Below are 26,709 nucleotides of genomic sequence, written 5' to 3' on the forward strand. Positions count from 1 at the left end.
AAAAAGTGGGCTTAAAGCTCAACATTCAGAAAACAAAGATCATGGCATCCGGTCCCATCACTTCCTGGGAAATAGATGGGGAAACAGTGGAAACAGTGTCAGACTTTATTTTTGTGGACTCCAAAATCACTGCAGATGGTGAGTGCAGCCATGAAATTAAATGACGCTTACTCCTTGGAAGGAAAGTTATGACCAACCTAGATAGCATATTCAAAAGCAGAGACATTACTTTGCCAACAAAGGTTCGTCTAGTCAAGGCTATGGTTTTTCCTGTGGTCATGTATGGATGTGAGAGTTGGACTGTGAAGAAGGCTGAGCACCGAAGAATTGATGCTTTTGAACTGTGGTGTTGGAGAAGACTCTTGAGAGTCCCTTGGACTGCAAGGAGATCCAACCAGTCCATTCTGAAGGACATCAGCCCTGGGATTTCTTTAGAAGGAATGATGCTAAAGCTGAAACTCCAGTACTTTGGCCACCTCATGCGAAGAGTTGACTCACTGGAAAAGACTCTGATGCTGGGAGGGATTGGGGGCAGGAGGAGAAGGGGACGACAGAGGATGAGATGGCTGGATGGCATCACTGACTTGATGGACATGAGTCTGGGTGAACTCCGGGAGCTGGTGATGGACAGGGAGGCCTGGGGTGCTGGGATTCATGGGGTCGCAAAGAGTCGGACACGACTGAGCGACTGAAGTACCTGCCAGGTGGGAGGATTCAGTGCTGGGTGTATAGTGTGGCAGCAGACAGTCCCTGTCTGCTGGTACTTCCACAACCAGGCCCTGCATGTGTGAACTTCTGAAATGTTTTCCAAGTCATGGGAGCTATAAGAGTGGGCCTAGGAGATGAGGCATTGGCCAGGGAAGCTCTCCTGGAGGTTGTGGCACTCTTAGATCAGTCTTGCAGGTTCAGAAGTGACTGAGGGAGGAACTGTGGGATTTGAGGCATGGGAGGGGCTGTGGGTGTCCAGGTGATAGTTGGGCAGGGATGGCCACATGGAGAGGAAAGATTTGGAAGGTGGTCAGGAGAGGAAAGAAAAGATTTGGAAGGTGGTCAGGAAGCAAGCAAGGTCTTAAAGCCTGCTGAATTTGACTTGCATTCTATAAGCAATGGGAAGCCATGGAAGGCATCAGAGCAGGACATGGGGAACTCAACCTTGGGCCTCTCACTTAGTGCTTATCCACCCCACCTTGTATGCAGCTTGGCTTCCTGGGCAGGCAGTCTCCTCCTCATGGTATGGGCTCCTGTCCACCAGGCCTGGCTGTGCCGGGCCACCTCTATGCCCTCTGCTAGGCTGTCTCCCACAGGCTATCATCACTGTCCCCTTCTCCCTGACAAAGAAGAACTGCAGAAACAGAAGAGATGATGGAAGGTCCCTGAAATCTCTAAATATTAGTAAGTGACCACAGATGGCTTCAATGTCAATCAAAAATTACAAATATTATCTTGGATAGGAACAGCTGGAAGGCAGGATTTATTTCCACGTGAGTTCACTCAGTGAACTACCTTTAGAAATAGTGATCTCCTCCTGCTATTAGAGATACTCCATCAGGGACAAACTGACAGCAACAAGGGATTTGTGGAGAGGGTGGGAGATGAGCAAGGCCCCGTGCAGGCCTAGGTTCCCGGTACTTGAAGCAACAGAAACTCCCAATGAAGAACACGGTTAAAAGGGATAGTATTCATGTTTTATTAAAACAAACCACATCTGCAAGCAATTTGCTCTTATTAATAAAAAAATTTCTACAAATTCAAGTCTGCAAAGACAGTAAGTGATGGGTTACCGTTTCAGACCTGGACCCCAACAAAGCTCAGTCCTGTGTTGAATGCTGCCGGAGGCGCCTGCATCTGTCAGATGGCAGCTAGGACTATCGGCTGTCTTAGCACTGCCATGCCCAACAGGAACCCACTGGCATGCCAACAGGTCCTGGCATGGCACAGCACTGTAGTTTTCAGGACAGTTCACATCCTCTGGGCTCATTTGAGCCTCACACCACTGCTAGGTAGGGTCATTAATCCCACTTTACAGATGATCTCCCATCAAGTACAGCGACTAGCCTGAGATAATGACTGTGGACAAAAACTGCAGTTTTTGCCCTTTATAGTTCAGCTCTGACTCTTGCTACAATACATGAACCCAAAACCTCAAATCTCCCTCTGGGTGTAAGACTTCCTCTCAGAGCCCATGGAAGGTAATCCAAAGATAGATTCAATCCCGCAGAGTAACCAGGCAAAAGCAGGACATCACAGGCCTCATAAGAGAGGGGCCAGAGCAAGTAGGCACCGGCTAGAGACTGGCTGCATTCACCTAAACACGGTGAAAGAGCACAGACCCCAGCCCCACCACTAGCTGTGAGATACTGGGCATGTTATTCATTCTCTAAGTTTTGCCATGTGTACAACTGTCAAACTGTCTTTCTCCTAGGGGTGATGTAAGGATCGAATGAGTTAATAGTTGTAAAGCATTAGAACAGTGCCTGGCAAAATAGCAAGGATTTCTACTTGGACCCTGTGGCTGTGAGTCTGGGAATAAGTCTTACAGAGATGAACAGAGATGTGGGGTCAAGTGTACCCATCTCCCTCTGTCAGGAATGCCCTCTGCCTGTCAGAATTCAGCTTGGGGCCATCCCCAGTAGAATTAATTTCCCTTTTCCTGGAGTGTAGTGTTTAAAACATCTAGCCAAGCTAGAGTTTTAAATGATTTGGTTAGGACTAAAGCCACTTTTGAAGTTCCTTCTGCCTTGTATTCTACTTATATTACACTGCCTCATATGAAATTACTGTTTTTAGGTAAAAAAAAATTAAAAAACCACTGGATATGGGCAGTTTTATATGGTTCAAACTAATTAATGCACTGAGAGTCTGTTTAAACCACGGAGATTCAGCCTTGCATGTTCCTCATCCTACCACTGCCCTCCTGTCAAGCACCTAAGAAGATAATTTAAGACAGTATAACTTCAAAACCACATAAGGAATTCGACAAACAGGATGCTGAAAGTTCAGAACCGAGGCACAGACCCTAGAAAGAGGCCTTTCCCTCCCTCCTGGAGGAGCTGACTTCCTGCTGATTTAACCTTCTCTATTGACAACATCACTACTTTCTGGAAAGCAGGGGGTCTCTGCATTTCCTTGGCAACATTTTGGACCTGAGGAAAACAGGGATGCCTGAGCTGCCCAAACCCCACTCATGCTGAGTTCCTCTCCTTTTGATTCCAAGACAGCTGGGAAAACTGCCTGTGGTTGCTTAGCAACAGTCATCTGCTGATTTCTTCCCAACACCCCCTAAGAAATGAATAAGCAGTAAAATCTTCCAGGCTGAAAGCTGGGCTGGAAGGGCTGGGCCAGAGACACATGGCTGGGTGCTGGGGGGTGGCCCAGTCCTTAATGTCTGTGGGTGACTTGAGGCAACTTTCTTTCATGACCTTATTCTCCCCAAATGTACAATGAGGTCAGGCTGGGTGATCTGTGAAGCCCTCCCAACTCAGCTGTTCTGATTCACTAGCAGTCAGCTAGTGGTCATCGACTCACTGCCTTGGAGGGAAGGGACTTTTTGAATTTTTCAGGGTGAGGAAGGCGTAGGACATGGCTGCCCTTAGAAATCTTCCAATCTAATTGGAAAGACAGGTTGGGGAGACTTCCTGGGGCAGTTAAGCCTGGGGAGGGAAGACAGGCAAAAAGAAGAAAGGGCTTTCCTGTATAAATGTGTTTGTATGGGAAGGCAAAGGCACGGGTATACAGGTGGAACTATGTGACCCAGTTCTGATTGAAAGGTCTCTGAAAAGAGCAGTAGGAGCTAGATGAGGGTATGTACTTTGGGGCAGACTAGAAAAGCCTTGAATGCTAGGGTTAGGTGATTCCCCTGCCCCTCTCCCCATTGTAGTCCTTGGGAAGCTTTTGATAGTTCTAAGAAATTAAGTGAGGTTACAAGCAGATCACTCTGGCTGTAAGGTAGAAAATGAGCTTGGGAAACTGTTCAGGCCAGGAGGCGGTAAGAACCTCTTGCAGCTGCTCGTAAGGGAGGTGACATGGACAAGCTGAAGTAGAGTGAAGAGGAGGAAGCATATCCAAGGGACATTAAGGGATAGAAGAGTCCTAGCGACTCTCACTCATTCACATATTTATCTTGCGCCTACTATGTGCCAGGCAGTTCTGGGTGCTATGTGAGCTGATGCTGGGGATCATGTTCACTGACATGGTCAGGGTGCTTAAGGCTCACCTGGGGGTGTGTGCTTTCAGGAACCTGAACTAAAAGGCAGTGTAGTATGAGTGTCCTGGTGGCGGTGGCGGGGTCGCACGAGAGAGCAGCAGGAGGGGACCTGCAGGTTTAGGGCTCGTTTGAAGCTCGCCTACTAGGAGAGGAACTGTACAAAGCACAGGGAAGGACTGGTGGGGGAGACGATGGGAATGCTTACAGAGGAGGTCGTAGACCAGCTCCGTCTAGATGCGGTAGAGTAGAGCTGTGGAGAGCCTAAGGCGGTCACTAGGGTCTCGGCCACTAGGGCAGCCGGGAGATGCTGATGGCCCCTTCCCAGAGCCGCAGGGCCGGGTACAGCGGCTCCTGGAAGGCGGCCCGGAAGGTGTGTAGGTGGCTCATGCCGCCCGTCACATCGTAGAAGGCCAGGACGCCGGCCTCGTAATCCAGGAAGACACCGAGCCGGTCAGGGTCGTGGCGGGGCCGCAGGCGGCTGCGCTGGCAGTCGTGGAAGGCCCAGTACTCGAGGTCATAGCGTTTGAGGCACCAAGACTGGCGGTTGCAGCCCAGGCGGGCGGCGTCCGAGGCCCCGTGGCGTCGCAGGGAGCCGTAGGCCGCGCCCACCCACCAGCCGACGCCCGCCTCCTGCACATCCACTTCCCAGTAGTGGCGGCCGGCGGCGAAGCAGTCGCGGCCCAGCACCTGCCACAGCGCGTCGAAACGCAGCGCAGCAGTGGGTCCCAGGCGGCCGAGGAGGCTGCAGCGTACCGTCAGGAGGTCAGCAGAAAGGCGCAAGCGCGCGTGCATCGTGTCGGGCTCCAGACAGGGCGTGCGCGCGTCTGCGGAGGGAGGGGACACCGGGCCAAGCCTGAGGGGCGGGGCAAGCGATCACGACACAGCCCCGCCCCGCCCCCGGGAGAAAGACAGTGCGCGCGCAGGCTGTCCTGCGCTTGTTCAACGAAGAAAACTGGAAACACGCAAATCACCAGTGAGGAGGTGATCGGGGAACACGGGGAGGAGACAGCATTTTAATACACATCCGTTGTACAGCTTGAATTTTGTACAGTGGAATTTGCTGCCAATTTCTAAAAATTTAAAAATAACCCTATCACTATTTTAACACTTGGGTGTCCTTCCAAAATTTTTTACTTGCCCCTTTATGGTTTTTTTCTTAACATTAGTGTCATACCATACACTCTTGGTAATTTGTTTTTTAAATGTATTGATGTATTTATGAACATTTTACCACGTCGTATAATATTCTTTTATAAGAGCATTTTAATGGCAACGTTAAGATTTTGATGTATAGATGAACTCAAATTTAATCTATACCTTCCCCCTGCTTTAAAAAAATATTTAAGCTTTTAAGAAGACTTTTAAAAACACTAATGAATACATCTTTATATGTCTGATTATTTAGGCTATATTCCTAAAAGAATTGCTGGGTCCATGGGGATGATTGCATTTTTAAGGCTTTTGCCAAACTGTCCTCCAGAAAAGTGGTGGTGATTTGAACTCCCAGTTACAGTTCTTGTTGCATTATACACATTTGGAGACATGAAGTTAGAGAAAAATCTAGGTCTTAGGGCATGTGGATGTTCAACTTTAGTAGATATTACCAGATAATTTTCTTGGTAGTATTTTGGAGTTTTCTGGAGAGCGGTTTTATATATCTTTTATTAGATTTATTCCTAAGTTTTTAGAAAGTGTTACTGAAAATAATGTTTTAAACATTTCATTTTCTAATTGTTTATTGCCAATACATGACCTAAATCAAATCCCTTATGATTATACAGTGGGAGTGAGAAATAGATTTAAGGGCCTAGATCTGATAGATAGAGTGCCTGATGAACTATGGAAGGAGGCTCGTGACATGGTGCAGGAGACAGGGATCAAGGCCATCCCCATGGAAAAGAAACGCAAAAAAGCAACATGGCTGTCTGGGAAGGCCTTACAAATAGCTGTGAAAAGAAGAGAAGCGAAAAGCAAAGAAGAAAAGGAAAGATATAAGCATCTGAATGCAGAGTTCCAAAGAATAGCAAGAAGAGATAAGAAAGCCTTCTTCAGTGATCAATGCAAAGAAATAGAGGAAAACAACAGAATGGGAAAGACTAGAGATCTCTTCAAGAAAATTAGAGATACCAAGGGAACATTTCTTGCAAAGATGGGCTCGATAAAGGACAGAAATGGTATGGACCTAACAGAAGCAGAAGATATGAAGAAGAGGTGGCAAGAATACACAGAAGAACTGTACAAAAAAGATCTTCATGAGCCAGATAATCACGATGGTGTGATCACTGACCTAGAGCCAGACATCCTGGAATGTGAAGTCAAGTGGGCCTTAAAAAGCATCACTACGAACAAAGCTAGTGGAGGTGATGGAATTCCAGTTGAGCTATTCCAAATCCTAAAAGATGATGATGTGAAAGTGCTGCACTCAATATGCCAGCAAATTTGGAAAACTCAGCAGTGGCCACAGGACTGGAAAAGGGCAGTGTTCATTCCAATCCCAAAGAAAGGCAATGCCAAAGAATGCTCAAACTACGGCACAATTGCACTCGTCTCACACGCTAGGAGAGTAATGCTCAAAATTCTCCAAGCCAGGCTGCAGCAATACGTGAACCATGAACTTCCTGATGTTTAAGCTGGTTTTAGAAAAGGCAGAGGAACCAGAGATCAAATTGCCAACATCTACTGGATCATGGAAAAAGCAAGAGAGTTCCAGAAAAACATCTATTTCTGCTTTATTGACTATGCCAAAGCCTTTGACTGTGTGGATCACAATAAACTGTGGAAAATTCTGAAAGAGATGGGAATACCAGATCACCTGACCTGCCTCTTGAGAAATCTGTATGCAGGTCAGGAAGCAACAGTTAGACCTGGACATGGAACAACAGACTGGTTCCAAATAGGAAAAGGAGTACGTCAAGGCTGTGTATTGTCACCCCGCTTATTTAACTTATATGCAGAATACATCATGAGAAACGCTGGGCTGGAAGAAGCACAAGCTGGAATCAAGATTGCCGGGAGAAATATCAATAACCTCAGATATGCAGATGACACCACCTTTATGGCAGAAAGTGAAGAGGAACTAAAAAGCCTCTTGAAGAAAGTGAAAGAGGAGAGTGAAAAGTTGGCTTAAAGCTTAACATTCAGAAAATGAAGATCATGGCATCTGGTCCCATCACTTCCTGGGAAATAGATGGGGAAACAGTGGAAACAGTGTCAGACTTTACTTTTTTGGGCTTCAAAATCACTGCAGATGGTGACTGCAGCCATGAAATTAAAAGACGCTTACTCCTTGGAAGGAAAGTTATGACCAACCTAGATAGCATATTGAAAAGCAGAAACATTACTTTGCCAACAAAGGTCCGTCTAGTCAAGGCTATGGTTTTTCCAGTAGTCATGTATGGATGTGAGAGTTGGACTGTGAAGAAGGCTGAGCGCCGAAGAATTGATGCTTTTGAACTGTGGTGTTGGAGAAGACTCTTGAGAGTCCCTTGGACTGCAAGGAGATCCAACCAGTCCATTCTAAAGGAGATCAGTCCTGGGTGTTCTTTGGAAGGACTGATGCTAAAGCTGAAACTCCAGTACTTTGGCCACCTCACGCGAAGAGTTGACTCATTGGAAAAGACTCTGATGCTGGGAGGGATTGGGGGCAGGAGGAAAAGGGGACGACAGAGGATGAGATGGCTGAATGGTGTCACCAACTCAATGGACATGAGTTTGAGTGAACTCCAGGAGTTGGTGATAGACAGGGAGGCCTGACGTGCTGCAGTTCATGGGGTTGCAAAGAGTTGGACACAACTGAGCGACTGAACTGAACTGAACTGAACAACTAATTTTGGTATGCTGACATTACATCTGGCAGCTTTTCTAATTCATTTGTTAACTCTAATTTATAGCTTAATTTGGATTTCTGTAAAGAATCATATCACCTTTGCATAATGATCTTTTTTTACTCTTTTCCTATCCTTAGAGCTTACATTTCTTTTTCTTGCCTCAAGTCACTCTCTAGGACATCTAGAACAATGTTGCATAGTAGTGGTTATTCTGGACATCCTTTTCTCCTGTTCCTGGGTAAATATCCAACAGAAATGCATATAGTTGCATCAAAAGATATATACAAGGATGTTCATATCAATATTATTCATTATAGGCCAAAGCTGAAAAAAAAATCTGTACACACATGTACTTTAAAAATGTCTGGAAGAACATATGCCAAAATATTAACATTTATTTCTGGGGGAGGCAATTGTTTTCTTTTCATATAAGTAATTTGTAATTCTCTACAAGAAGCATGCATTACTTGTATAATTTTTTAAGGAACAAAGATATCCATAATGTATCAGTAAATGAAAACACAGATTACCAAACAGTATGTATAGTATGACACCATGTTTGTAAAATATATATATATTAAATATTTATCATTGTATGTTTATATAGATATGCCAAAGAAAGTTAAAAGGGCAAATAGTAGTACTTATCTACTGCTACATGTCTGCTTGGTAGGTAAGCAGAAAAACTTCCAAAGCTCTTCAGTGATTTATGAGTTATTTTCTTTTAAAATATTTTGTTTTCTACAATGAACATGTATTATTTCTGAATTAAAAAAAAAAATACCTGATAATAAGGGTTGGAAAAAACCAAAGGTGTGTCTCTCAGGAAGAAAGGGAGGCCCCTCTACTTCAGTGACCCTCCTTCCCCACCATTACACCTCACCCTCTTCCCCCTCTCCCCACACCTGGGGTCTTACATTTTAAGAAGAGTGATCGCTCTGGTGAGGGGCTTGTTTTCAACAAAGAACCCGGCTGGACACAGGAGCCCGAGAGCTGACAGTTCCTACCTGTAATGAATTGTGAGAAATCAGTGCCTGGTGTTTAGGCAAGCAGCACAAACTACAAAACATTACTAAAAATATTACAGAACTGGAGATTCACATAATCTCTCCCCAAGAATGGTATGCAAATTTAAGTAGGAAATGCAAATTTACAGTAACAGGGAAACTCCAGGACAAGGCTCAGATCTACAGAGAAAAACACACTTTTCAAGACTGGAAGCAAATTGAGCACTGGCAGGCCAGTGTGAGCAAGCCCCGGACATGGGGAGGAAACTACAGGCTCCAGGACCATGCTGAGAATCAACCATGTATTCAATGGTCAAGGAAGGGGGCAATTTCATGGCAGACATGCAAATTCTAGGATAAAGATAGAAAACAGGAAATTAAAGCTGAGTCCTCAGCAAGGTCATATTCATCCAGGTCAAAGGGAGTTCAGGTAAAAGGTCCTACTCGTTTCATATTCATCCAGGTAAAAGGTCATACTCATCCAGGTAAAAGAGAATTCAGGGGAAACTCAGGTCACAGTCCCTGTCTATAACAATTCAATCAGGTAAGTGAGGAGAGAAATGGGCGTGCTTGAGCTATGCCGCAAGGTAGAAAGTGCTCTGGATCCAAGAAGAGACATGAAAGGGCTCCAGGGCTTAGAGGGGTCAGTGAAGGCTTCCTGGAGGAGGAAGCACCTCAGCTGGCCCTTAGATTTGGGGAAGCTTTGGACACCCAGAAAAAGAATGGGAGGCTTTCCCAAGAATATAGCAGGAGCAAAGACAGATACTTGGAGTATTATGTAAAGTGAGGAGCCAAGGAAGGTGTTTGAAGGAGCGTAGACATGAGCAGAAGAATTTCTAAGCCTCTCTCTGATGGGGAATGGATGGGGTAGGGTGAGAGTAGAGACATCCTGTGGGTAGGCTGATGGCTGACCTGGGGCAGCAGGGATGGAAAAGGAGCCAGGTTCAGCATATACTGCAGTGGTACAAGTTCCAAGGCTTGACTCTACTGGGAGCGGGGAATGAAGAGTAGATTGGAGGCAAGCAGCAGCGGTTTGGGGGTTAGCGGGTGGAAGGTGCTGGATCCCATTTCAGCCTGTTGAACCTGCAGTGTCTGTGGAACTCACAGGTAGGGCGGTGAGGCGGGATGCTGGAAGGGCAGTGGTGCTGCAAGACCCCCATCTCCTTGGAGCCTTCCTGGGAGGCAGTACCTCTCAGTATTACCTGCGATAGTGAGAATGATGGCCTCATCTGGAGGTGGATGAGGGTGATGGCCTGGGAGGCAACAGACTCCAGGGGAAGAGAACACAATCCCTGGGACCAGAGTCTGTCTTAATTCTGCCTCGACTCCTACCAGCTGTGTGACCTAGGGCAAGTCAATTAACCTCTCTGACCCTCAGCTTCCTCATCTGTAAGATGGGGGATAACAAAGGCGTCTACCACATACATGGGGTGGAGCTGCTTGTTGTGCTTTTTAGCAAAGCACAGAGAATACATGAAGCAAATGACCGTTGGTAATCTTGCCATCAACGTGAGCTTCAATCACGGTTTGCCATTTTTTGATCATGGAGCGTATTTTGACATGGATAAGATCCATACCATGAAAGGCAGTTTTTGCCCTTAACATCTTCGGGAATTAGCTTTAATTCTCTAAACGCAGCTTCATCATTCTACAGATCAGCAAGACTCACTTCAAGAGGTGACCTTCAAGGCCATCAGATACAATTTGGGTTGCTACAGTTCTTGTGACTAGGGTTTTTCCAAAATTTCTTATTTGGAACATAGCTGCTGCTTTCACAACCTTTCTTAGAAAACGGGTCAACCACTCACTTTCTTCTTGGTTCCTTTTTGCTGCCTTTCGTCAAGCACTTGCTCTTGCAAATCCCTATAGTGCTACTCAGACAGCCAAAAGGGCTGTTCATTCCAATTCTAAGTGCTCTTTTTCATCTCAGAATATGACAACTTCTTTCTAGTTGTTCAGTTCAAAATCTTTGGAGTTTCCTTGGTATCTCTCTTCTTCCCTCTTGTGCCCACATCTACTCCAATTGACTGCTTCCGCCCCCCGCCCTTTGCTCTTCCTCCAGCAAGTCAAACTCACAATTGCCTTGTGCCTCAGGACCTTTGCACTTGCTTTCCCCTCTACCTAGAAGACATTTTCCCCAAGATGTAACAGCAGCAGTAACAATACTAGCTAGTGCTCACAGGTGCTTATTACGCCTGAGCACCATTCTGAGCACTTTACATGTAAGAACCCACTTTAATCCTTACAACAACTCTATGAGATGGGACTATATTATCTTCATTCTATGGATGCAGGAACAGAGGCATGGAACAGTTAGGTGCCCTGTTCAAGATGGCAGGGTTAGGAAGTGGTGGACCTGGGATAGAAGCCCAGGCAGTGTGGCTCCAGAGTCCATGCCTGTGACCACTAAGCTCTCTGGCCCATGCTTCAAGTCACCTCCCACATCCCCTTCTCAAAGAGGCCTTCCCCACTTCACCATAGAAAATAGCTCTTTCTCCTGGTCACCCTCTATTCTCCTTACTCAGTATTATTTTTTCAAGGCACTTCTTATTGCTGATACGTATTCATTAGTTGACTGTCTTCCCCTTAAAAGACTGAGCACTACAAAGGCAGAATCACTGTTTTGTACCCTGCTGTGCCCAGCACTTAACAGGGGCTCAATAACTGTTTTGAATGAATCCTAATAACAGAGACGAAGGAATGGATACTTCTGAGCACCTGCTTTGTGTCAGGCCCTATGGTGACCTCAGAGATGGACCCAAAGTGGTTCTTGCCCTCCAGGCATTTAAGAGAGGCAGAGAAGGGCCATATATCCAGCTCATAATCACCCCCAGGCAGGAGATGGAGCAGGCCCAGGGCAGAGGGGCAGATGGCTGAGAGAGCAAGGGAGCCCATGGAAGGGCTTCCCAAGTAAGTGCCTTGACCAGGTAGAGGAGGTGGGGGGAATTGGTCCGTCCAGCTGGGAGCTGAGTGCAGGCAAAGCTGAGGTGAAGCAGGACCCCGGGAGCGACTGAGGGGCAGGAATAGAGCAGAGCGGCTGTGAGAGACAGGACCTCTCTCAGGACAAGTAGGAGGTGAGGTTGGCAGGGAGGGTTGGGCCCAGCCTTGGGCCTCTGTGTGGGAGAGACATGATTCAGACATGACTGCACCATCTCTAATGACAGGACCAGGGAGTGAAGGACCCAAGGTTGGTCACACAGTGACTTACTTTCCTTAAGGCGGACATCCAGTGGCGTCTGCAGCAGTCTCTGCATGGCTTTCACGAGGTCCTTAAAGAAGCTCTTGACGGGCTCGAATGAGTGGGGCACGGGGTGGCACAGCTCCCCCAGGCTCATCTGCTGCTGTATCTGCTGCTCAGTGGCTGTGTACTCCTGCAAGGGCATGTGGGGCTCAGGGTAGCTTGGGGCCATGTTCCAGTCTCCACCATCATGCCCAGGAACAAACCCAGCCAGCGAGCATAGGCCCCACCTGGCCCTGACACCTGCTGCCAGCCCAGACCCTGTCCCCAGGAGCGGACCCCCACCCCCAGTGCTGGGGGGCTGTTGGTTCTTCTCTCCCTCCCTGCGGTGTGCACTGAGGTCCACTCTGCATTAGGGGGCAAGGGAGGGGGCAGGCTGATTGCCCTTGCCTTTAGCTCACTACCTTGAAAGGGACCCCAAAGCTTTACAGACACTGTGATAGGGATTGGTTTGAGGTACGGGGGAACAAAAAGAGTGAGGGGCCAGTTTTCCTGGGGGAAGGTGCTCCTGGGGCATGTCCAAAATGGACAACAGAAAACCACGTCCCCCAAAATGAAAGCCAACGACTCTGGAAGCTCAACTGGAAAGCTGACTGAGGGGACATGCCCACCACAGTGGGGGGCTGTCTTGTTTTCTATCTGGACAGTACCTTTTATTAAATACCCTTCCTGTGTTAAGTGTGGCTTTGCTAAGCGGAAGCTTGAAAACAGTCCTGGTCCCCCTTGCACCCACAGCATCTCCACTCCAAGTTCTGGATGTGGAAGCGAGGGTGGGCGGTGACAGTGGCGTGTGGCTGTCAGGGGCAGCAGTGGGGGGGTTCCGGGGGGTGGCCCTGGGTCGGTGGTGTGAGCTGTGACATCTTGCCCAGGGGAGAAGCAGTGGGGTCTACACTGGAGCAAGCCTGTGCCACAGCCTTGGCTTCACTCCTGTGGCCTGGTTTTTATCCCGACTTTCTGGCCCTCCTGCAGATCCTGTGTGCTACCCAATACTGTCATAAACTGCTTTCTTGCTTAAAACAGTTACAGAGGATTCTCTTGTTTGCACCTAAGATTCCCTGTCTGCACTTTCTGGAGAGTTGTCCCAGGCAAGGATTTAGAAGATAGAAGATTGCCTTAGGCGAGCAGGCCCTGGCTGGTTGGCAGTGCTGCCCAAGATGGGAGGGGCAGATGGATTCCCCAGGAAGGAAGGAAGGTGGCTCGGCAGGAGGGATGCTGGGCCTTGGGAGGGGTTGTGGGTACTCTCTAAGCCCTGTCTACCTAGGAAGCTACAAGTCTAGAGCCCGTCTTCATCTGGGTGAGGAGAAGGGAATTTGTGGGGAAAGAGGGCTAAGGTCACACCCAGAGGGCTGGGCAGGGAGCAGCTCTGGGTAGCAAGAGGGTGACAAGAGGGAAGATGGGTGGGGTGGGGCTGGGAAGGGGAATGAGGGACAAATGGGACCACCTGGTAACACCAAACTGCAGCATTTAGCATAGGGCCTGACACATAGAAGGTTCTTGATAAATGTTCATAATGGAATAAATGAATGAACCAAGCATATCTATTTCTTGCCTTTGCAAACTCAAAGAACAGCCATATAGCCACGTATCTCTCTGCCAGAAACCAGCTGTCATCTTGGATTCCCCTAATCACCAATCCTGTCATATCTCTCAAACCTGCTTGCTTCTCTGCATCCCCACTGCCCCTGCACTGGTCCAGCCCCTCCTTATCTCTCTCCTGGATACCTGTGGTCTCCTCCCTGCTTCCCTTCCAGCCTCAGTCCTGCATGCCCAGTCCAGCCTCCAACCTGTCACAGTGTCCTTTCTAAACCATTGATCTGACCATGTCATCCCTCAGTCCCAAACATTCCCCTGACCCCTTTTCTCTTTACAAGACAAAGTCTAAACTCCATGACTAGGTATATAAGATGCTGCATCAACTAACTCTGGCCTCCTTATCCAGTTGCATCTCCTAACAACCCCTCCCCTCTCGTAAACCTGCCCTGCCTCCAGCCAGGCTGAACCCAAGTGCTTCTCCAGCCTGCCAACCTCTTGCAGGCACATGGTTCCTTCTGCCTGGTATGTCCTCTCTGCCCCATCCCTCTGTATATACCCAGTGAGCTCCTCCTTATCCTCTCACACCAGCTCTACCGTCACCTCCTCCTGGACGCCTTCCCTGATTCCCCATACACAATTGGACTTCTTTGGACACACCTTTACTTGATAATTTGAAATGGCCAAGGCCACATAAAGGTATAAGAGTGTAAATATCCTCCAGGGACTGGCTTGACTATTTTGTACTGACTTATTTGCCTGCCTTATTTTGCAGCCAGAGCCCGTGCTCATCTGTGGTTATTCTCAGTGCCATCTTTACTTAGTTGTACTCTGTCTCATCCTACAAACCTTTAAAGCATCTTACAAAAGTTTGCTGCTGCTGCACAATTTTCCTTTACTGAGAAAAGTGAAGCCAAGAGAGAACCAGGATAAGAATGTAAGCTAGAAGCCAGTAAGATGAGGCACAAACTATATGAACAAAGTCTATCCCAGCTATATGAAACATATTTGGCTCTGAGCTTCCCAGAAGCCATGCCAAAGAGAAAGAGGAAGAGTCAGATGAGTAGAAAAGCAATCCAAGAGCACAGGAGACTGCACAGGAGCCTGGTGGATCAGATGGTAAAGAATCTGTCTGCAGTGCAGGAAACCCAGGCGTGCTCCCTGGGTCAGGAAGATCCCCTGGAGGTGGGCATGGCAACCCACTCCAGTATTCTTGCCTGGAGAATCCCATAGACAGAGGAGCCTGGTGGGCTACAGTCCATGGGATCTCAACGAGTCGGACCCTGAGCGACTACACTTTCACTTTCACTGACAGAAGAGTTTCTCCCATGGCTCTCTGAAGACAGAAACTCCACCCTCAACAGCAGGCTTTCACTCAGTGTAGCAGTGAACATCACAGGACTAGTTTTTAGACTCTCCTTCAGTATAACAGTCTCCAACAGAGCCCGGTGGCCAAGGAGTCCCGTCCTTCTCTCCCCTTTGAGCAAACTGTGACTCAGCTCTTGAAGTCTGCTTAGTAGATTTTGCAAGGATACTGGATTTTCCAAGAGTGATGTTTCGATTAAGACTGTATAGTCAGAGGACCAGGCAGAGATGTCTTGTGGCTTTAGATTCAGACAGACCTGATTCCTACCAGCTGTATAACCTTGGATGAGTTCCTGCATCTCCTGGAGCCTCAATTTCTTCTTAGTAAAATGGGATGAGAATATCCAATTTGCAGAGTTCTTAGTAAATATTAGAGCTAAGATACCTAAAGTGCTTGGAACACAGAGGCCCTCAAAAATGGTGGCTGATAATGTCATTTAACTAGTCCAAGATGTATATTATCTTCCTAACAATGTATATTTTCTGACTTGTGTGGGGGCAAGGAAGTCTACATGCTGGCAAAGAAATTCTATGTGCTTTTACTCAATGTATGAACACTGTGTTCAGTGCCACATTAACCAAGATGAAATATGGTGGCCAGTGTCCACTGTGGAGCAGAAACCCAGCATTACCTGCAGCAGCTGTACAGGATTGGTTTCTTGGCTGATAGTCCAGACCCTGTTGGACAGAGTGTTCATGACATCAATTTGTTCCCCACAAGACTTGATTTGCTCTGTGTATGCCTGCAGGGCAAGCTGTGTGTTTTTATCAATGAATTTCTTGGCCAGAGCTTCCTCTTCTTCAAGTAGTAATTTGAGTTCAGTAAATTTCCCGGTCAGCCAGGTTTTACTTGACTCTGCATGAGCCTAAAAAACAAACGAACAATACAAAACCAGTTGTAGATGATATAATTGCCAACCAGGAAATCTAAAATAATCAATATGAAAAGAAACTATTATAACTTCTGAAAGGAGAGTTCAGCACTTTAGCTTTTTTATAAAAAGCTTTCCTAAGTACTAGCTATAACCCATTGGAAAATGTATGGAGAAATAAAGATCATTTTTAAAGCAGCAGAAAAAACAGCAAAATATTTAAAATTAAACCCAACAAAAACTGTAAAGGCCTAGGTAAATAAAAGCATAAAATTGTATGGAAAGACAAAATCTGAATGCATGGAAGAAAAACCATATCCTTGTCTGGGAAGATTGATTACCATAAAAATGTCATTTGTCTCCAAATTGGTGTATAAATTGGATACAATCCCAATCAAAGTCTTAACATGCATATTAACCAAATGTTAAATTATTGTGAGAGAGAATAAATACAGGAAAAGTCAAAAACTGTTTTTTAAAGGATCAATGAAGGGGAATTCTCTGGCAGTCCAATGGTTAGGATGCCATGTTTTCACTATTAAGGGCTGCATTTGATTCCTGGTCAGGGAACTAAGCGGAGAAGGCAATGGCACCCCACTCCAGTACTCTTGCTGGAAAATCCCATGGACGGAGGAGCCTGGAAGGCTGCAGTCCATGGGGTCACTGAGGGTCGGACACAACTGAGCGACTTCACTTCCCCTTTTCACTTTCATGCATTGGAGAAGGAAGTGGTAACCCACTCCAGTGTTCTTGCCTGGAGAATCCCAGGGACAGGGGAGCCTGGTGGGCTGCCGTCTATGGGGTCACACAGAGTCGGACACAACTGAAGCGACTTAGCAGCAGCAGCAGGGAACTAAGATCCTGCAAGCCTCATGGCATAGACAAAAAATAAATAAATAAAAGATCTGTGAAGGATGAGCTGCCTTGTTGTTCTTTAATTGCTAAGTTGTCTCCGACTTTTTGTGACCCCACGGACTTGTAGCCCAATCAGGGTCCTCTATCCATGGGATTTCCCAGGCAAGAATACTGGAGTGGGTTGTTATTTTCTTCTACAGGGGATCTTCCCGGCCCAGGGATGGAACTCGGGTCTCCTGCATTGCAGGCAGACTCTTTACTGTCTGAGCCACCAGGGAAGTCAAAACGAACTGTAAAAATGCAGGATTTAAAAGTATGTGGTTTAGGCATAGACAAAAAGACCAAGAGAAAGAATAACTTAGAAAAGTATAAATATATATACTTGAATTGTATATAATCATGTATTAATATTTATAATATAATTGTTTATATAATTATATATTAATATTATATAATTATATATAATTCAAGAGATGGTATTGGTACAGCATGCAATTAATCATCTATTTGATAAAACTGTTAGATACTTACTTTATTCTGTATACAAACATAAAGTCAGACAGAACCCCACCTGTGAAGTACTCTTGTGAAAAATGTAAATCTGAATCTGATTAAGCCTCTAGATCTAACTTAAAGACATAATTTAGAAGACACGTAGAGGACAGAGGAGCATGTTTACCATCAACTTAAGAAATAGATCCATTAACTGCATTTTGAAAACTTTATTTCACTCGTAATTCAAACAAACAAAATATGACATTTATAAAACAACTGGGAATGTGACTACTGGTTGGATAGTTGATGATATTAAGGAGGCATTGTTAATATGGTGATATTAATATGATATTAATATAATATGATATTAATATGATGATACCTGATTTAAAATACTTTTTTTATGTATTTAAAATTGATACTTGATTTTAAAAATGAGTCCTTATCTTATAGATACAGGTAATATGCTCAGAGTTTTACCGATGAAATTATAAGTCTGGATGACATGTATGTATGCTTGAGGTTTTCCACAGTAAAAGCTAAACAGACAATTCTAAATAAATTAAGGTGCTATACATTAAAAAATAATAAACCTATCAAAATGAAATATAGAACAATTTTATTTTAACAAATTTGGGAAGGGAGGACCACAGTAAGACTCAGATAGCAAAAAGGGAGTCATGACAGGTTGGATCACATGAAAAAAGAAACTCTTCGCAAGAGGTAAGGCATTATAAACAAAGCTACATGACAGGTGACAAACTACACAGGCTTACTGTCCATAATATATAGTTCAAAATAAATCATTCCGTTTAAAAATGGACCAGAGATATACAAGTGTCAATTGACATATGAAGAGGTCCCTCAGCATCCCAAACAATCAAGATCAAGGAAGTGAGCAGCACTATATATATATATATATATATATACTGGCCATCAGACTGGAAAAAATGCTAACTGATGAATAACACCAAGAATCCGTAAGAGTGTGTGGAATAGGCATTTACATACACCGTGAGTGGCAGTGTCTATTAGTAGCTATTAGAATTTGTAGAGGGTGATATAACATCGAAATTTTAAATGCTTAAATCCTTTGATGAAGCAACTCCTCTTGCAGAAATTGATCCTAGAAAATGTTTTCACATGTGCATAGAGATTTGTGTAACAAGACACTCACTATAGCATTGTTGGTGACAGAGAAAAGTTGGATAAAAGTTTCAATATGAGAAGTACATGTATGTTCATTGTACAAATTATGCATTCACACACTGAAATAACATCCAGTGATTAAAATGAATTCAGTGTTCTGATATGTGCTATAATTCGGATGAATCTTGAAGATATGATGCTAAATGAAATAAGCCAGACACAGAAGAACAAATGTTGTATGATTCCACTGATATGAAATATCTAGAATAGTCAAATTCATAGAGACAGGAGGTAGACGAGAGGTTACCAGGAGCTAGTGGAAGGGGAATCAGAGAAGGCCATGGCACCCCACTCCAGTACTCTTGCCTGGAAAATCCCATGGACGGAGGAGCCTGGTGGGCTGCAGTCCGTGGGGTCGCTAAGAGTCGGACACGACCGAGCGACTTCACTTTCACTTTTCACTTTCATGCGTTGGAGAAGGAAATGGCAACCCACTCCAGTGTTCTTGCCTGGAGAATCCAAGGGATGGGAGAGCCTGGTGGGCTGCCATCTATGGGGTCGCACAGAGTTGGACACGACTGAAGTGACTTAGCAGCAGCAATGGGAGGGGAATGGGAAGTACTTGCTTAGTGATTACAGAGTTATGTTTAGGGTAATGAAAAAGTTTTGAAAACAGTGCTGATGGTTGCACAATACTGTGAATGTAATTAATGCCACTGAATTATACACTTAAAAATGGTTAAAATGGTCATTTTTACGTGTATTTTGCCACACACACACGAAGAATGCAGTGGACCTGCATTCTTGTCATGGAATGTAATTAATGTCACTGAATTATACACTTAAAAATGGTTAAAATGGTCATTTTTACGTGTATTTTGCCACACTCACACACACGAAGAATGCAGCGGACCTGCATTCCTGTCATGGAAAGCTCTTCAAGACATCCTGTGAAATGAGGCAAGCTACAGAATAATACATACAGGATGGTCTCATTTATGTAAAAAATCACAAAATAAAAACTGTATACGGATATCTGCATCTGTACGTCTGCAAGTGCATTTAAAATATCTGTCTGGTCATGTCTGGGGAGAGGTGTGGGGTGGGGAAGATGGTCAAGAGGGATTCTTACTTTGTACTTGCCAAAGTTCTACACTATATTCTAATACACTATTTAAATTTTTTAAAACTGAAATGTGTTTATGCATTACTAGTGCAATTAAAAACTAAAATCATAAAAAAATTAGGCCAGTATCTTTCCTCAGACCAAACATTTATACAACCCACAAGCAGGAAGATCCTTGGTATCCAGGCAGGCGTGGGAGTGAGCAGGCTCCCCTGTGGTGCCCAGCAGGGTCCCCTCTGGTGCCATGTTCTCTCCTTAGTTGGGCAAGAATGTGTGGTTTGTCAGGATCCAGGGGATGAGTTCCCAAAGTCTGTGCTTCCCTTACAGTGTTCTACACAGTGGTCAGGCTCTGAGTCTAACTTATGCCACCACATGCCACAGAGATATTAAACAGTTTTTGGCTACCTTGGGAATTAGTCTACAACATGGTTTCTATGAGTCAGCAAGCCTGTAAAGTACATCTTTGTTGAATGACTAAGTGAAGGAAAGAAAATGTGTTCTAAACCCTTGATTTATCAACACATTTTGGAGGCAACATATGTACATGGAGGACCTTTTTCTAGAAACTGAGAGCAAACGTCTTCTCCCAACAAATCTGTACTCCAAGCAGTTTCTACAGATCCACTTTTTAAAGAATATACAAAATAAGCTTAATGATACCACACATTGTTATAAATCTCAACATAGAAAACTTAAGGTATAAGCAACCTGAGACTGATTATGCAATATGGTTTAAAAAAAGAAGAGAGAATTCTGGCAATGAAACAAAGAAGTACTCTGGTTTGGGCCACATCAGTTCAAAGTGAACCGGTATACTATATATATATTATATATATTGTTGTTTAGTTGCTAAGTCATGTCCGACTCTTTGTAACCCCATGGACTGTAGCCCACCAGGCTTCTCTGTCCATGGATTCCCAGGCAAGAACACTGCAGTGGGTTGCCATTTCTTTCTCCAGGGGATATTCCCAACCCAGGTGTCAAATCCAAGTCTCCGGTGTGGCAGGAGGATTCTATACACTGTGTATTTATATACTTTTTTTGTTGTCATTTACAAAAGTATCAAAAGCTCAATGTAGAAAATTTGGAAGATTTGAAAGAAGACTATAACCACTCTGATATATGGTCATCTTATCCCAGTTTGAGTAAAAAGTTAGGGCAGCAGGTAAGTGTTGATTTTCCCTACACCTGGATGTGTGTAGGGAAACACACATCTCAGCCCCCCTCCCCGGAGCCGTGATGGGGAAGCAAAGAGCCTATTAAGGAAAAATCATTTAAAGGGTATTGGGTGGGGACTCAAGATCAAGCCCTTCTTGATTGCTCTCTGGAAAGACGTGGTTGGGTAGGCCTGGTTGCTGGCTTCTGATCAGTAGACTTTGGCCAATTATGAACTTTATTGGTTTTAATTTGTTTACCAAGCTGTTTCATGGGCTAATTTCCAAGCAGATGATCTTTGCCCTAGTACTGCCTCTGAGAAAGCGAGGACGGAGAAGCATGATTGCCCCAGACCTCTCTGCCACAACCGAGCCTGCTGCAGTTTGGTACAACGCACCAGAGTCCCCACAAACGTCTGTGCCTGTTGAGCCAGGTGACTCATGCTAGGAACGTGTTCCAAAGGAAATAAGTCAAGGTGCCAAATATCACTGCAGTGTTGTTTCACCTGAGTGAAAAACTGGAAGGGATCTAAATGTTCAACCTTGGGAAAATGGTTTCATGAATCATGGTCGAGCCATTTAATGGCACACACAGCCTCTAATACCAACACTGATAAACAACTTTTAATGACATAGGAAAGGGTTAGCATCTTAAAAAACAACCACAACACCCTACCCGAGTAATGACATATGTGCTGTGCTTAGTCACTCAGTTGTGTCCGACTCTTTGACCCCATGGACTGTAGCTCTCCTATCTAAGCCACCAAGGAAGCCCAAGAATACTGCAGTGGGTAGCCTATCCCTTTCTCCAGGGGATCTTCCTGACCCAGGAATCGAACCAGGGTCTCCTGAATTGCAGGTGGATTCTTTACCAGCTGAGCTAACAGGGAAGCCCAAAATGACATGTGTGTGTGTGTGTGTGTGTGTGTTTTTGTTAGTCACTCAGTCGTGTCTGACTCTGCGACCCCATGGACTGTAGCCCACCAGGCTCCTTTGTCTATGGGATTCTCCAGGCAAGAATACTGGAGTGGGTTGCCATTTCCTTCTCGAAAATGACATAGTTTAGTCAAAAAAGGGAGAAGGAGCAGACATGGGAAATCTTCCTTCCTACTACTTTCAAACACATGGAAATGCTGAGCAAATTTTAAAGTTACATAACCAGATTAAAAAAAAAAAAAAAACCCACAATCAAACAAACAAAAAGGAAATCCCCAGGTCCCCAAAACAAAGAAGGAACTTGGTATCAGAACCACGGTGAGTGACCTGGGTGGCATGGAGGTGGAGGGGCATGAGACAGCCACACCATGCTGGAGCCTGGGTCATCTAGGAGGGCGCTCTGGGCACCTGGCATCATTCCAGTTGGGAGTGGGAACAGGGCCATCTGACCCGAATCAAACCAGATTCACAGAAGGCTGCTCCATCCATGAACCAGGCACCAGTAAAAGTCTATCCACTGGCGGATGGGGCAAGGAATCTTGTCATCTACCCAGGGTCATGCACTACTTTTCCAACTTTCCATAAATCTGTAATTACTTCAAAATAAAGTTTAAGTTGGGTGAGTGAGTGTGTTAGTTGCTCAGTTGAGTCCAACTCTTTGTGACCCAGTGGATTGGGGCTTGCCTGGCTCCTCCATCCACGGGATTTTCCAGGCAAGAAGACTGGAGTGGGTTGCCATTCCCTTCTCCAGGGGATCTTCCCAACCCAGGGATCGAATCTGGGTCTCCTACATCGCCAGCAAACTCTTTACTGTCTGAGCCACTAGGGAAAACTAAAGTTGGGGAAAGCTTCAAAGAAAACCATTCCTTAGATTAAGCTGACACCTGCCCCCCTTAAGACTTTCCACACGAATCCTAACTTTTTCCTCGGGAGCCTCCAGACCATGTCTGCTCAGAGATTTACAGATAGTGAGCCTGTTCTCGGGGCCGAACATCCCCAAGCACCTCCCCTATCCCTTTGGGTGTGCCAACTTTTAGTTCCCATATTGTCTTAGACTGATGTTGCCTGAGCCCAGAGCTGTGCTCTTGAAGACGACATGATTAATAATTAAGCAAGGGCCACAGGTGTAAGACATCTGTCCTCAGTAAACTGGGGCAGGCTGTCATTCAAAAGCTAATGGACGCTGGACAAACAGGGGGCCAATTCTGTGGCCTAGTCTGGGTGCTAACTATTTCCATGGTCAGAGCCAGTCTCACTGCCTGACTTGAGGTAGCCAGTCCTGGTTCACAGAGCCCTCAGTGAGACAGGCCTTGGGAGGGCATCCCACCCCAGCCCTCACTTTGAGGAGCCCTCACTTCTCAGCGGTGGCTGAGAAGGGAAGGGACTAGCCAAGTTCACCTAAAAGGCTCCTAAAGAGCAATAATACCATTCTCACAGTTAAAACAGCAGCTAGGATCATGTCAGTCCCAACTTCCTACTTAAAACTCACAAAAGAATCCACTTAAGTAAACATTGTTACGACAGGATTAGCCTGAAGAACATGTCATGAAATATATTTAAACCTATTTGCTGTTTTTCAGCAGTGAAACTGAAAGTGTGATTTGTATGTTCCATTTTCTTTGCTTAAGGCAACTTGGGGTGTAGGAGGTGGAGGACTAGTCTGTCTAAGAATATGGCCTTGGAGATGGAGGGAGAAAAGACCATTCCTCCACTTTGTCAGGCGTTTTGGGACAAGGCTAGGCCTCCGGGTAGAGGCAGATTCACTGCAAAGCTAATGAAAGAGAAGCCCCAGGCCACTCTCTAGCATGACCTCTTCATGGTCTTGCAACTAATTTTGTGCTTTTTCTTCAAAAGGGTCCCCTAAATTACATAAGCTCCAGACCCCACCAAACCCCCCTTTGACGTTGGTTTTCATTTTCCCTGGCTCCATATTGGGGAGAACCCTGTGTCGGAGCAGAGAAGTAGACATCTCAACTAGGATCAGGAAGAATCCCCCACTTGCCTTGAGCTTCTCAGCAGCATCTTCTATCTGGGTTATGTTGCCAACTTGCTGCTGCTTCTTGGTTGCCAAATGCTTTAAGCATTCTTGGGTGAATTTCTGTATGTGAAAAAGTTAGGACAAAAGTCTTAATGTTGTCACTTTTGAGATAACAAGTCACTCCAGGGGTCATCTCCTCTCAACCCTGTATATTTTTCAGTGGAGGTATCTGGAACTCAGAAGGTATGGCGACTTGCCCAAAGTCATGAGGCAAGTTGGAAGGTGAGCTGGGACTAGGGCCCCTCTGATCCTCAGAGGCCCACATCAGGTATTCTCCGAACCTTGAGGTGCTCCCTTCTTTCTAGAACAGTCCTACTTGTGACCTGCTTTTCCAGGCCCTCTAACAGGATTTTAGGGAAGCAGCTTGGGCTCAGTGGAAGAGCATTCACTTCTAGAGTGAATCCTGAGTACTGTTAGTGCTGGGGCCTGTTCTAGGAGCTGCCTTCACAGAACCTCCCTCCAGGGTTGTCTGTGGTCCTCTGGCCTGGATTGGTGTTCAGAGGACCTGCATGTGTAAGAGGTCCCCTCTCCCACCTACATGGCACCCTTCCATATCTCTGCTGTTTGCAATTGCCGTTTCTTCAAAGACCTGCTCTGTGGACTCCCCTACGCTGTGACCTTACCTCTGCCTTACCTTCTTATGGCTCACCTTACATTCATCTGTTGGACCAACTATGCACTTTCTGAGGGCAGATCTGCTCCATTCTTGGCTCCTGCTCCCCAACAGGCACAAGGGGGTGTCCCTAAAGTGTTTGCTGAATTGAACAGAACTACCAGGGGCTGCCAGCTTCAAGTGGAGAGCTGGAGCAAGCTATGTATGAGCCCAAGTCCCAGAGTCGGACAGGACCTGCTAGGTCTGAGTCCTAGCTCTCCTTCCACATGACCTAGGCAAGTGGCCTCACCTTTCTAAGCCTCGGTTTCCTCAGCTGCAAAAAAAAAAAAAAAAAGGTGGGGGGACAACCCCACAGAGTTGCTGTAAAGAATGAGGACACAAAGTGCTTGGTGTAGTGCCAGGCACACAAAATGCTCAGTAGGTGTAGCTTATATGGGGGATTGGGAGTGAGCGCTGGGGGTGGGAACACAATAGGAACCCAAGGATAAGCCATGGCCTCACCTTCCACCTTCCAGGAGCACATCCTCCATCCCCCCCACCCCCCGCCCTTGAATCTTCTGGTCAAGCTCCTGTCTGTCAGCCAAGGATAATGTGGCATCCCGGTGCTTGAGCCCTCCAGTCACAGGGTGCCTCTCCTGTCTAGGTGCTTGGTGAAGCCCCACTTACTCGTCATGGCCAGTTCAATGGCACCCCCCACCCAGGAACTCTTCCTGGGCTTCCTGTCCCTGGTTCATTCTTCTTCTCTTTGGCTCCCACTGACCACTGCCTCAGGCTCCCCAATTACAATACTTATCATACTGTGTTGTCACTTGTTTGTTCTTCCCCTACTAGCCAAGGGACGCCTCCAGCTCGGGGAAGAATTGGTCTGTTCCTTGACTCATGGCACAGGTATAAGCTGAATGGATGTCTAAGGAATGAATGGGTGTGTGGTTACAAAAGAAGTAGGTGGACCTACCTATTAGAAGATGTTATCTCTGAAAAGCAGCCTTGTTAACTCTGAAAACAGCATTTTGAGGAACTATTGTTATTATTAACTATTTTATAGATAAGAAAAAGAAGATCTTGGAGGCAGAGGAAAGCCTTGAATCCTGGGCTCCACCTGCTAGATTAGCCCAAGGTGGTCTATTCTCACCTTGGAGCTTCAAAGTCACAATGGCTAAATCAAGTGCAGGGAATGGCTGTAGGGCTGGATTAATCACTTCCTGAAGGTAGAAGTGGTAGAATCAAATCTATGAGAGGAGCACCTGTCTAGCCCAAAGAGGGCTTTGCAGGGGTTTGGCCAGTCACTGGACAAGTTGGCCACTAGGCTGGAACAGGAGTCCAGAGCCCCCTTCCACTATTAGGATTAAGCATGGATGAGCGCTCCAAAGTGAGACTGGGCCCGTGGGGAGCAGTCCTGAGTTCAAGGCCCAGCCTCTGCCTCCAGAAGCCTCTTTTTGTCGGCGAAGCGGTTGACCTAGCTCCCACTGACTGCGGTTGACCAGCTCCCACTGGCTGTTAGGCGCGTGGTATGGGGCGTAGGGAGGGGGAGGGGCGGGGTTGGGCAGACCGGCCCAACCCCAGGGCCATGGGGACCCACAGCCCCTCCCAGGAACTCCAGGAGGGAAAACCAGAGGAGGCCTGTGTGTGGCTTTCCGGAAACACAGTTGTTTTCTAAGCTGGAGGGATTTTTTCATCTTTGTTAAAGGCAGCTTTTCTTTAGGTCCAAAGGCCGTGGGGTGGACCCACCGTGGTGGATGAGGTCCAGGATACCCGGCCAGCCGGGCGCCCAAGTTCTTACTCCCAAACCCACCTCTTCTGATGCTTAAATGATGGCCTTGGCTCGCCGGTGCCCTTCCTCAGTCTCTTTTTCTGAACAACAGGTCGGCCTCCGAGATGGTCCCCGGGCCGCCTTGCCGGTCCCGGTTCCAACCGGGAACTGCCAGTGGGACCCAGCACGCCCCTCCCCGCCCGTTGCTGCGGGGCTCGCGCCCCAGCGTCCCCACCTGCACGCGCGCCGCCTCGTCCAGCGCCAAACCGATCGGGTGGCCGCGATGCGAGCCCAGCACCGGGCAAAGCGCGCACACGCAGCGGCGGCAGCGGCGACAGAAGAGCTCAACCACGCGGTCGCCGTGCTCTGAACAGGGCCAACCGCGCGCGTCTTCGGACTCCGAGGGGCCCAACCCCCCAGGACTCCCCTTGAGCACCGCCGAGCCCGCCATTCACCCTCCAAGTTTCTGGGCCGCGGCCGAGCAGCAGCGAGAGGCCCATGGGGAATCGAAAGCTGGGCGCTGGGGCGGGGCGCGCCCAGTTCCGGCAGG

At 46.5% G+C, this 26,709-nt stretch overlaps 1 protein-coding gene across 1 annotated transcript; it reads right to left on the reverse strand.

The window, feature by feature from the left end:
• Positions 1 to 1,663: 1,663 nt before the first annotated feature.
• TRIM14 (tripartite motif containing 14) lies at positions 1,664 to 26,709 on the reverse strand. Its single transcript, XM_006063452.4, has 6 exons — positions 26,395 to 26,709; positions 23,761 to 23,856; positions 15,804 to 16,037; positions 12,247 to 12,409; positions 8,949 to 9,038; positions 1,664 to 5,028 (listed from the first exon to the last, which is right to left on the reverse strand). Exons 1-6 carry the CDS (start codon positions 26,608 to 26,610, stop codon positions 4,493 to 4,495), a joined length of 1,335 nt encoding a protein of 444 aa, XP_006063514.3. The 5' UTR covers positions 26,611 to 26,709; the 3' UTR covers positions 1,664 to 4,492.

This window comes from Bubalus bubalis, chromosome 3, assembly GCF_019923935.1.
Source record: "Bubalus bubalis isolate 160015118507 breed Murrah chromosome 3, NDDB_SH_1, whole genome shotgun sequence".
Lineage (NCBI taxonomy): Eukaryota > Metazoa > Chordata > Mammalia > Artiodactyla > Bovidae > Bubalus > Bubalus bubalis.